Source organism: Crocuta crocuta, unplaced genomic scaffold (genome assembly GCF_008692635.1).
Source record: "Crocuta crocuta isolate KB4526 unplaced genomic scaffold, BGI_CrCroc_1.0 scaffold118, whole genome shotgun sequence".
Classification (NCBI taxonomy): domain Eukaryota; kingdom Metazoa; phylum Chordata; class Mammalia; order Carnivora; family Hyaenidae; genus Crocuta; species Crocuta crocuta.
In genome coordinates, this window is record NW_027551558.1 from 13,555,076 (window position 1) to 13,567,763 (window position 12,688).

A 12,688-nucleotide genomic window follows, 5' to 3' on the forward strand; every position below is an offset into this window, starting at 1 on the left:
CCAGGCGCCCCTAATTAGGTTATTTCTAATGACCGTACTTTGTACCTAATTTTCCATTGGGCAGATTAAGTGACATTTCCCGAATAGGTAAAAGATATTTTTATGGCTGTGATGTTAAATCACTCAAGAATTTGTTGAATACCTACTGAATGCTGATGATATACAAAAGCATAATGATCTTTTGGCTATTTGGGACGTTGCCAGGCATCCATAAAATAGTTGGGCAGTATGGTAAGACACCCTGTAAATAATTATCAAACTGAGTGTTAATCCTGTGGAAGAGCCTTACAATAAAAATAACTCAGGAGGTTAGTGGTTTGTGGATGTGCTGGTATTTTATTGAAAACGCAGAAGTTGAGGGGTACCTGGCTGGCTGAGTCGGTAGAACATGTGAGTCTTGATCTCAGGGTTGTGAGTTAAGGCCCCACACTGGGCATGGAGCCTACTTAAACAAAGAAAAAACAACAAAATGCAGAAGTTGAGATGCTGTGGTGACTTTCTAAAGGCAGATTTACTGGGGAAGAAGAGTGGATTTAATAACTTAAAGGAAGAAATAGGAAGGATTAGACAATTGCAAGTAAATAAAGTGGTTTACAGTTTTAAATTTTGTTTGTGAATAAGTGATAACATTTACACATCTGAAGATTCAAACAGAACAGAAGGTTACACAGTGATAATTCTCTTGTCCCCAACTTCCCTAGAATCTCTTCCTCAGGGCCTCTGTGTTTGACAGCTCAAGGGACTCATTTCTTTCTTTCTTTCTTTTTTTTAATGTTTATTTATTTTTGAGAGGCAGAGACAGAACATGAGCAGGGCAAGGGCAGAGAGAGAGGGAGACACAGAATCCGAAGCAGGCTCTAGGCTCCAAGCTGTGAGCACAGAGCCCAACATGGGGCTCTAACCCATAGATGCGAGTTCATGACCTGAGGTGAAGTTGGACGCCCAATTGACAAAGCCACCCAGGAACTCCTCAAGGGACTCCTTTCTTATTGTACTGTATGTGAGTTGCCATGACTGCCCTGGAAGCAACCAGTCTTAATCAGTTTTTTGAGTATCCTTTCATGGAGAGTCTTTCTATAATATAACAAGCAAAAATTTATGCTATTGTCTCTCATCTTTTAGTGTTTTTTTTTTTAATAGAAAAATTAGGTAATTTAACTCTCAAGCGCTAGATCATTGATTATATTTTTAATTTTGGTCTTGTGTGAACAGAGCAAGTGTCACTTGTACCCATCTGGCTTAACAACTGGAACACCTATGTTATTTACCCTCTTCTGAAACCTGAGATGTCATTTTTATATTATTTGCCAGAGTAACAAATTACATTAGAAGATTTGAAAATTAGACTTTTTTAGAGGATAAATAAAGGTTTCTTCGCAGCACATAGCAATAATTTCCAAATCTGGTAGTCTAACAAGACTTATTAATTAGAATAGTATTTGCGAGGATGGCTTTAATAAGTCAGAATATGATCTGTTTTTCTGCACCTGTAAGATGAGAAGAAATATTTTCTCCTTTTCATCTTGGTGAGAACTTATTGTTTGCCAGCAATTAGAAAAGCCCTTGGTTTTCAAGACCAAATGCTGAAAATCACAAAATAGGAGGAGAAAGTTATACTCCTTATACGAGTTCTTGTTTGGACAGTCTCCTTGTATTATCTCCCTTTCTCAGTTCTGCCTGCTGTGATACCTCGGACTTCCTAGTTTACACCTTCAGGGCTATTAGGGCGAATCCATTGCCTCCCTCTGAGGATTTAGGATTGATCTTTCTTCAGGGTAACAGTCAAATCAAGTTTTCTGTTTCTTTCATCATTATTTAGGGGTTATTTATAGAAGAGTAAGTTGTGGAAGTCTGTAAGTGAAGAGTTCATTTTAATTTAATTTTCTTTTTTTAATACATTTATTTTATTTTATTTTTAAAGTAAACTCTGCCCCCATCATGGAGGAACTCATGACCTGAGATCAAGAATTACATGCTCTACTGATTGAGCCAGCCAGGTGTCCCAAGGGTTCATTTTAGGGGTGCCTGGGTGACTCAGTTGAACATCTGACTACAGCTTGGGTCATTATCTTGGACTTCTTGGGTTCAAGCTGCACATTGGGCTCTGTGCTGACTCTGTCTCTCAAAAATAAACATTAAAAAAAAATGGAAATTACGTTGCTGTTGGGTGAATTCTGTTAAGGAAAGCAAAGATTTCTCTTTTTCTTTTTTCATTAGAGAAGAAGTAGGGACAGATGTCACTAGATCTCTGAGTTTGGTGCACACATCTTATCAAGGACAGTAGCCCAGTTGATAGGTTCAGGAATAATGATGAAAGTGGGATTACTTTTACATTATTGCCACGCTGTTAGGGGGAGGAGGATGCTAAGACTGGTATCAACTTTGTGCCTGGTACTTTGCTGAGCATCTTCATCAGCTCTCTTGTGGTGGGGACTGGATTTAAAGCCAGGCTGGCCTAACTCCAGAGCCCTTGCCCTTAATTGCTGAACTGTATTTATTGCTTCTATCACTGATACTTAATTTGATCCAAATTGGATTTTAACATCAGAAATGAAACATATTATTTTGCCTCTCATTCAAGTTATAGCCATGGAATCGCTTTATATGTTGTCATGCTCATGTTTCCATTTCACTAAAACCTACTTGTACGGAGACTACAAATATTTTTATTTTTAGCTAATGGGTTAATTATTTTTATCTCCAATGAGAATGATAAGTTATTACCTTTTAGGAGTGAGTATCTAGGTATTTCTCCTTTTTTTGTACTTTTAACAAATTAGGAATTATAATAACTCTGCCACCTTTTGCCTTGTTGCTTCTGAGAGAGCAAGAAAGGTCACTCTACTAGAGTCCTCTAAAACAAATTGGCCAGGGCTGCCTGGCAGGCTCAGTAGGTAGAGTATTTGACTCTTGATCTCGGGGTAGTGAGTTCTAGCCCTACATTGGGGAAAGAGTTTACTTAAAAAAAACCAAAAGTATATATACAGAAAAAAATTCAGCCAGGATTCTCATCCTTGCCACATTTGCATAAGCCATCATGGTCTGATACCACCAGAAATACAGCCTCAATATCTGTGTGCCGCTGGAGTTTCCATCAGTATGTAAAGGATATAGGCTTCATGAAGTTGAATTAAGTGAGCTTTCTTGAGTGGGTCATCCACGGGACTTATCTTACTGCAGATGTCCAGGATACACCTACCCTAGTGTTAGCTTTTTGTACGTAAATTAAAAATACTTGAATTAAAAAAAGAACTATTCACATTACTATTTTTTTTCACTTGTTTTCTTTTTTTAAAAGTTTATTTAGAGAGAGAGTGACGGGGGGAGGGCAGAGAGAGAGAATCCTAAGCAGGCTCTGCACTGTCTTTTCAGAGCCTGATGCAAGGCTCAATCTCAAGAACCATTAGACCATGACCTGAGCCAAGATTCAAAGTCAGACACTTAACCTACTCAGCTACTCAGGTGCCCTATCACTTGTTTTCTGATATGTCCCAAGGAGTCCTCATGTTTGCTCATATACTAGGACTGTTGCTTTTAATCTTGTACGTTTTTGTTTTTTGTCTTTCCATAGATTCATATGAAGCCTTGGTAATTTTAAAGTTAGAATTCTCTAAAGAACATCGAATACATGATAGCGAGCATATTAAATAGTTCACTGTTAAGAAATTGCTGATGGGGGAGCCTGGGTGGCTCACTCCATTGAGGGTCTGACTGTTGGTTTCAATTCACATCATGATGCCATGGTCGGTGAGTTCCAGCCCCATACTGGGCTCCACACTGATGGTGAAGAGTCTGCCTGTGATTCTTTCTACTCCTCCCCTGCTTGTGCTCTTTCTCTCTCAAATAAACATTAAAAATTGTTTAAAGAAATTGCTGATGAAATCTTTTTTTATATTGACTTCGGTATTCTTACTGCTTTCTAGTTTAAAATTGAATTATTTCTTTTTATATGAAATTTAGTTTGATTACTGTAACAGTCTTGTTAGAAACCTAAGTCTCTAGGGGCGCCTGGGTGGCTTAGTCAACCAGGCATCCAACTTTGGCTCAGGTTATGATCTCGTGGTTTGTGGGTTCGAGCTCTGTGCTGACAGCTCAGAGCCTGGAGCTGCTTCAGAATCCGTGTCTCCCTCTCTCTCTGCTCCTCCCCTGCTCACATTCTGTGTCTCTCTGTCTCAAAAATAAATATTAAAAAAAATTAGAAACCCAAGTCTCTGAATAAAAGTATTGGTCATGTAAATTTAGATAAATGTTAGTGATGCTTAGGTGATAGTATGTCCTGCTTTTTCAGGCAGTGTACTCCTAGGGTCCCTAGACTTCTTTCCAGGTTGTATTATCTTTTTGTGGAAGGGCAACTTTAGTTAATAGTCCATATTTTGTGGAAACAGTGGTTTGGAGGTCATTAGGTGAGTATAGTTTCTTCATAATGGTGAAGCATTGCTCTAACCTCTGAGGAAGAGCCAGAGGGCTTGCACTCCATCACTTTCCCACCATTACTTTCTCTGCTTCTAAATCAAGTTTAGTGGCAGTGCTTTATTCTGCTCTGAGCTCATCTGCTCGGCCCTTTGAAGTTCATTTGTCTCCTCTCCAGCCTGCACCACAAAGGCAACTGTGTTTCCGGTGCTTTCATAGGGACCATGGAATTTCTTGTGCTCTGTTGGCCCTTTGTCATACTGGCCTCTCTCTTTAGCTGTCTTTCTCCATTAAGAGTTGCTGGCTTTCATTGCTACTTGATTCTTACCTTTTTTTCCTCCAATCAGATTTATTAAACATATCAAAATTCTGTGTACGAAGTGACCTTGAACCTCCTGCTTCAAAACATGAACCTTTCTTACTAATATTTTGATAAGTCCTTTGAGTATCAAAAAGCAGTTTAAAATTCTAAAATTAATAGAAAAGTGCCGAATGCACACCAAATAAATGGTCTAACATTAGTACAGGTAGGATTGAGCCCCTATGACAGGCTGTTGGAGAACTAATTTGAGATGTCAAGAGGCCATTTTGTGCACTGCCACTGTGATCGTGTCATGTTTTTGGATCATAATGTTCCTATTATCTGATTCTAGACACACCATCAGGAGGGTCTGAGGTTAGCTTGCTACTTGTTGGGCTAAAACAGATAGCACCTCAGCATGCTCATCTGAGAGGGCCCCACGGCAGCCCAGATTAAGTCCTTGTGAATCTGCACAGGACTCCCAGCAGTGGATGGATTTTTCACTGTGTCCTTCGAGTGCTGCTCCAAGGTCACCTCCATCCCATCCACAGTCCACCTGGCCAAGGGTCCTGCAGCACATTGTGTTGTCCTTTGCCCCAGGTCTGGAGCATGTCTCCTCTTATTTTATTACATGACAAATTACAGGGACCAACCCAAAATTTTTACTTTCCTTGAAAGCCTTCAGTTGTTTCCCACTTCTGAGCAAATAATCTCCTCCTAAATCTTTTACTCTATGGCTCTTAGAAGAGATGTTGCTTTTTTCTTTCCAAAATCAACCTTTTCATTTTATGTCTGGACATACTTTTCCCCTAATCCTTCTGTGCTTCAGTTTTCCAGTGCACTCTATACTTTTCTCCCTTCAAGTCTCTACTATGGCCCCCTATCCCAAGTAGTGTTCCCCAAGTCTTATCTCTGTAAATCCCAACTGTTTAAAATATAGGCAAATACAGTACCCCAAAGTGAAGTTTCCTAGCTCCCATAGGAATCCTTACTTATCCATATCACATTTCATTGCATTTTGTATCTCAGTTGTTACTGAGCACTAACTGTAAGATCGAGCATGTCCTTCTCCACGATTGAATATTCCTTAAAAGCATTTCCTCTCTTTATATCTTGCCATGCTTTTTCTTTTTTAATCTTCTCAAACCTACCAGAATATGCATCAGATGAGTGGCTCTGGCTACATTTAACTGTACCAAATTTGTTCTCAGCCATATAAATATGCTGTCATGAAATTCTAGTCGACTATTTTTACAATGAGAGATCAGAAATGCTAGTTTCAAAGAAAGGACAGAATGTGGATTTTAAAATACCAAACATTTTATGATTAATTTCATGATTTATTCTGTCTGAATTTTAGAGATGAACTGACCCTAAAAAATTATCTGTACTCCAGTCAGTTTGCAAATTAATGTGTCAAATTGTGTATAGCTGAGTAATTGTATTGAGGATTGACAGGTATACTATGTTATGTCAACAGTAACTTTGGATCTTCTAAAATTGTGATTCTCTAAGAGTGGCATTGTCATAGAAACAGCAGAGCAGTCCTTTTTAAAAGCTTTATTAGCCAGAACATAAACTGACACTGTAATTATTTCTGAAATGGTGTACTGAACAGACTTGTGAAACTAGTAATTTATTGGGCTTTTAATGATACCTGGGCCAGAGACTGAGGGAGTAGTATATATTGCCTTGTCCTGTATGTTTTAGAAGCTGTTTCATTCCTGTCCTATTTAACTTCTTAATTCTCATACTAAAAATTTATGTTCTTATGTAGTGTTAATCATTTATTTTTTAAGGACACAAAGTTTGCTTTAAATATTTCCTTGGAGGAGGGGATACACTTCTACACAATGAAGAGAAACATTTTTACAGTTCAGAGGTCTTTATTTTTTTTACTTATGTCGTGTCATGAATTCATAAGGAATGGGTTCCAGCAGTTCAGGCTCTTTCTCATTCTTTCAAAGCATGCCTTTCTGTGTGCAACAGGCTGGTGCTTCATTTGGACCCACGTATCCTTTTCGTGGCTTCTTTTTTCTCTCTGATCATTTTATTTCATGGGCTTCAGGAAGCTGAGTGCTTAATACAGTCAATATGCACTAGTTCTCTTGGCAAGAATCTTGCCCTTGTTTGTTTACAGCATTGCTTACAGCATGTAGATAACATGAGAGACTCTTCCAGTCTTGCCATGGTAACATTTGGGGGTGTTCTTTTTTGAACAGTGCCATTCCCTTGATGTCTGCAGTGTCACGATCATCTTTCCTGCACATGTGCATGTATGTGGCTAAAGGATCATCTCTCTGTTTTCTAAAAGGCCTAGAGAACATAGCGGGTGCCCCTCTTGTCCTTTGTCTTGGTCATTTGGGTGGATTATTGGAAGATGGTGGTATGTGCCAAAAGGTGGTGTTGATGACTTAAGACCCATTCCCTGGTCAGTTTGAGAGGAAACAGTGATTAAATAGTTGGAATAAGGAAGAAGCATGGGAAAATTCCTTTTTTTTTTTTTTTAATGTTCATTTATTTTTGAGAAAGAGATAGTGAGCAGGGGGAGGGGCGGAGAGTGAGGGAGACACAGAATCTGAAGCAGGCTCCAGGTTCTTGAGTTGTCAACACAGCCCAACACGGGGCTCGAACTCATGATTCGTGAGATCATGACCTGAGCCGAAGTCTGTCGCTTAATTGACTGAACCACCTAGGTGCCCCAGCATGAGAAGATTCTTAATCAGAAATATCTTCTCTGTGGATTCTTAACATTTACCTGAGAGTCTTGGGAAAACGAGAAAGAGAAAGTTGAGGGGTCAGTCAGCCAAGCATCAGGTTCTTTCATCCTTTCCTCATCCCCTTACACTGCTTTCCTTGCTTTTATCATGAGAACTCAGGGATTTCTTGTGATTGTTAGGACTGAGGCTTTATCAAAATGTTGGTGCATAAGAAGCTCATAGAAATTTCACAGCTGAGTCCCAGCCCCAGGAATATTGTACTATCCACCTCCAAGTGACTTCCATGCTGGTGATTTAGACCGACCTTGGAGATGCCCAGTTAGAGCCAGAGGCCTAGGTAGGAAGGCTTTATTATCCAATTTGCTTTATTGGATTATGGGACTTAACTGTTCAAATTCTGGTTTGTCTTTTAAATTTAGAGTACCACCATTAGAGATCTTTTCTGGAGTAGTGAGTGCTTATAGCCCCAGGGCCTAGTACACAATATAATACCAGCTCTGTAGCAGATTTTTTCTCCCCACGAATTTGCCATACCACATATATCTGCTGCCAGCTGCCTAGATATTATCTTGACATTCTATAGAATTTTAGTTATTTTTATCTTTTAAAATGAATTTTTATTCAAGTTTCTTTAAACCAGTGTTTCTCAGTCTGGGGCACTTTCCCGCACAAGGGAACATGTGGCAGTGCCTGGAGACATTTTGGGCTGTCACTGGAGAGTGCAGTGTGTAGAACTCGGAGATGCTATTAAAGAGCACAGAAGAGCCCTCTCAGAACAAGGAATTGTCTAGGCTAAGTGTCAGTATTGTTGCGATTCAGAAATCTTGCTTTAAATATAGGTGGTCATCATGTGATTGCTGTGGGGGCAGCATAATTTTCTCCTCATATAATACGCTGGATGAACATTGTGGTAATAGAGGAATTGTAACTGTTGATGAAGAGCTAAGTAAATACTTAAGAAATTTAGAAAGCTGATTTGTTTCCTTTCTCTGTCCTTATGTAATTTGAGAGCTAATTTACTGCTCATATAGTTTACAGATATAAGGAAAATGGTTGCTCATTGGTAGCCTTCTGAACGTAGGACCATCTGCTATGCCTGTGGCTGTTTACCTTATGTTTTTAATTTTTTTAAGTAGGCTTCACATACAACATGAGGCTTGAATTCACCACCCTGAAATCAAGCGTTGCATGCTCTACTGATTGAGCCAGCCAGGTGCCCCTTCTCTACCTTTGATTACTAAAATTTACCTCTTGGCTGTAATGAAATATATGTTATTGCAATAATCTCTACAATACAGTTTTTCAGACTGCAAGTTTTGACATGGTGGAGGGTTATGAAATTACTGTAGTAGGTGAAAACTCTTATTTTTTACAGGTTAAATATGAGAGAAAAATGACAGTCTATTACATACAGTAACTATTATTTGTGAAACCTATAAAGTAAATAGAAGTTTATTTAAAAATTTCAATGTTTGGGGCGCCTGGGTGGCTCAGTCGGTTAAGGTTCCGACTTAGGCTCAGGTCACGATCTCACGGTTCGTGGGTTCGAGCCCCACATCGGGCTCTGTGCTGACAGCTAGCTCAGAGCCTGGAGCCTGCTTTGGATTCTGTATCTTCCTCTCTCTCTCTGACCCTCCTCTGCTCATGCTCTCTCTCTCAGAAATAAATAAAACATTAAAAAAAATTTTTTTCAATGTTTATTTTTTGAGAGACAGAGAAAGAGGGAGACATAGAATCCGACGCAGGCTCCAGGCTCAGAGCTGTCAGCACAGAGCCTGACGTGGGACTCAAACTGAGGAACCATGAGATCATGACCTGAGTTGAAGTCTAACACTCAATCGACTGAGCAACCCAGGCACCCCTATTTATTTGTTTTTGAGAGAGCCAGATACAGCATGAGTAGGGGAGGGGCAAGTAGACAGAATCCCAATCAGGCTCCACACCCGTCAGCACAGAGTCTGATGTGGGGCTCTAACTTATGAAACCATGAGATCACGACCTGAGCTGAAACCAGGAGTTGAACATTTAACCAATTGAGCCACCCAGACGTGCCTATTTATTTATTTATTTATTTATTTTAATGTCTATTTGAGAGAGAGAGACGGTGAGAGACAGAGTGCGAGCGGGGTAGGGGCAGATAGCAAGGGAGACACAGAATCCAAAGCAGGCTCGAGGCTCCGAGCTGTCAGCACAGAGCCCAATGTGGATCTTGAGCTCATGAACCACGAGATCACGACCTAAGCCAAAGTCAGACACTTAACTGACTGAGCCACCCAGGCGTCCCAACCTATTTTAATTACATATTGTAGGGAAGGAAATTTTCTTTTTTCCTACTAGGTTCTCTAATTGAGACCCTATAAATTAGACTGACAAAACAGATTAACAAGAGAAAAACAAACTGAAGTTTATTCTTATATGCAGGAGCACTCAGATGAGTGACTCTGGAGGTTGATTAGAACTTGGGCATATATAGCATCTTAGCAAAGGAACAATACATTTTCAGAGAAGAGAACAAAAGAGAAGGATTTTGAGTTCCTAGCACTGCAAGTGATGGGAAACTAATGATAAATAAAGGCTAGTAAGTAAAATTTGGTGTGTGGATTCCTCTGGTACCATTTCCAGGCTGATAAGGGTCTAAAGTTGTGGTTAACTTTTGTCCTTCCTGGTAAAAAGAGGAGAGAGGACATCTGTAAATTTATATCCTGCTTTTAGGCAAATGGGGAGAAGGCAGAGAGCTTTTCTTTCTGCTTCTTAATTTGTCAGCTCAAAATAGTCCTTAAGGACACTGAAGTAGCATGTTTTGAGGTGGCGTATTCTGCCTCCTACAATATGCATGCATATGGCTGGATCATGATGTAAAAACATCTCTTGCTGTGAGTTACGAGGAAGAAAATGCAAAGCCATGGATTACAGTAAATTGCAAAAGCAATATGAGCTGCATGTTTTATAGTCCTTAGTACAACCAAGGTTTTATTTATTGACTTGGGGAAGCAATAAAGTTATTTGTTTTTTAATTAGAAATTTTGGGCTTTGTAATGTGAAAAGGCAATTTTAGAATGCATTCTGAAAATTTATAAGACTTCTGATAGAGTAAGGATTGGATTTGGCAGCATTCTTGAATTGTAATTCTGTTTTATTGAAGATCATTATTTACATGTGCACTCATGTGTCAGTAACAATATCCCAATAATGAAATTCTGCCTAAAAATTGGCAATTTGATGAAAAGCAAGTGAAATGGGTATATGTCATATCTTCTGATACTACTACTTAATTAAACATTAATTTGGTTATTAACTAATCAGAAACTGCTTACATCACAGTATTATGGAGCTTTCCATCCTAAGAAGCTTATGTTTCAGAATAGATTTAAGGTTCATCCATGGAATTTCTGAATTCGGTTAGTTGATTTTTTTTTTTTAATGTTTTATTTATTTCTAGGAGAGAGAGAGAGACAGCATGAGCAGGGGAGGGTCAGAGAGAGAGGGAGTCACAGACTGAAACAGGCTCCAGGCTCTGAGCTGGCAGTCAGCACAGAGCCTGACGCGGGGCTCGAACCCACAAACCGCGAGATCATGACCTAAGCGAAAGTCGGACGCTTAACTGACTAAGCCACCCAGGCGCCCCCAGTTAGTTGATTCTTATGTACCTAGTAGACAGATTTTAGTATTATGCCAAAATATTTAAGATTAATTATAATGCAATTTATTTCAGACTAAATTTAGTGGAAGCTTTTGTAGAAGATGCAGAATTGAGGCAGAGTTTACAAGAAGATTTACTTCGTCGATTTCCAGATCTTAACCGACTTGCGAAGAAATTTCAAAGACAGGCAGCAAACTTACAAGATTGTTACCGACTCTATCAGGGGATAAATCAACTCCCTAATGTTATTCGGGCTCTGGAAAAATATGAAGGTAACAATGATTTTGTTTTTGTTTTCCTTCATTCTCAGTATACTTAGCAAATGAACTATCCTTATAATGTTGGGTCTGGTAACTCACTCCAAGTTTTTCTAACAGGTTTGTATTGACCTATAGTTACATTGTGGAAGTCCAGAATCATGAGACAACTTAAAATATTTGCTTTTTAGAAGTGAATGTCAGGGTAATTGGATTTATTGCACTAGCAGTGGCAGTTGAACAGGGTTCAGTTGCTAAAGAAGACTCACAGGGCCCAAAATGATATTGCTTTCAAATCTATAGTTTATTGGAGGAAAAGGGTGCAGTCTAGTAGAGCACTAATGTAAGGATGATGTATCACAGCCAGTTTCACAGCAGGGGTCCAGGGAGATCAGGTGTAGGCTCCTATTGTCCTTCCTTTTGGAAAGTCCTTGGCGAGGTACACTTGTCTCTCACATTAGGGACCACCAGTGTGTACAGAATACCTTGGAACTAGGGAGCTTAAAATGGAATTTTGCTAGACTTCTTTTCTTCTTTTTTTTTTTAAGTTTATTTATTTTGAGAGAGATAGAGTACAAATAGGGGAGAGGGTCAGAGAGAGATGGAAAATCTCAAGCATGCTCCACACTCTCAGCGCAGAGCCCTACGCAGGGCTCAAACGCATTAAACAGATCGTGACCTGAGCTGAAACCAAGAGCCAGGTTTTCTGGACTTTTCATGTTTTGCTGATCTTGTGGGCATTTTCCTGTTCTGTGATTAGCCTGTGTAGCAGAACCTTATAGTGCAAGGAGGCCTCATTGACACTCATGCAAATCATGAATCACAAACAGTGTTGACAGGCTGAACAAACCAACCTGAATTTCCTCAGATCCATGATTACAGAACAACATGATACATTTGATCCCTTGACCAGAGAACATTGCAGTAAAGGAACTTGAAGAAAACCGTTCAGGCTAATTCCAGTCTTGCTGGAGTGAACCTTTCCAGCACATCTGTATAAACAAGTAAAGACAAAGGGTTTTGGTAATCTCTAACAGTTGACATCACAGTGAAGTTACCAGAATGATGTGAGCAAAGTTACATATTAATATAGTATGGATAAAATCAGCTTGCTCTTACAAGTGTAGTTTTTAACTTTTAAGTGAATCCTAAGTTTCTACAACAGCTCAGTGATTATGAAGTTATATGTCTCATACAGAAAGCATTTTAAGTTTCAGAGTTAAAAATCATCCCTTAGGACTGTTAAACCATTCAATACTATGAGAAAGCTTTTTTTGCAGACAGTCATAAAAACCCAACTCTATGATGACAGGATTTAAAATAAGCACAGATTTAATTTAAATTTCATGATAACCTTATC

General features: G+C 39.2%; 1 protein-coding gene and 1 pseudogene across 1 annotated transcript in view; one reads left to right on the plus strand and one right to left on the minus strand.

Moving 5' to 3' along the window:
- Nucleotides 1-12,688, plus strand: part of MSH2 (mutS homolog 2) — an 83,767-nt gene that overhangs the window by 22,387 nt on the left and 48,692 nt on the right. The window contains exon 7 of the mRNA XM_077749233.1: nucleotides 11,144-11,343. Within this exon, the coding sequence (XP_077605359.1) occupies nucleotides 11,144-11,343 (200 nt within the window). The remainder of the gene's footprint in view (nucleotides 1-11,143; nucleotides 11,344-12,688) is intronic.
- LOC144219363 (ragulator complex protein LAMTOR5 pseudogene) lies at nucleotides 4,986-5,251 on the minus strand (annotated as a pseudogene).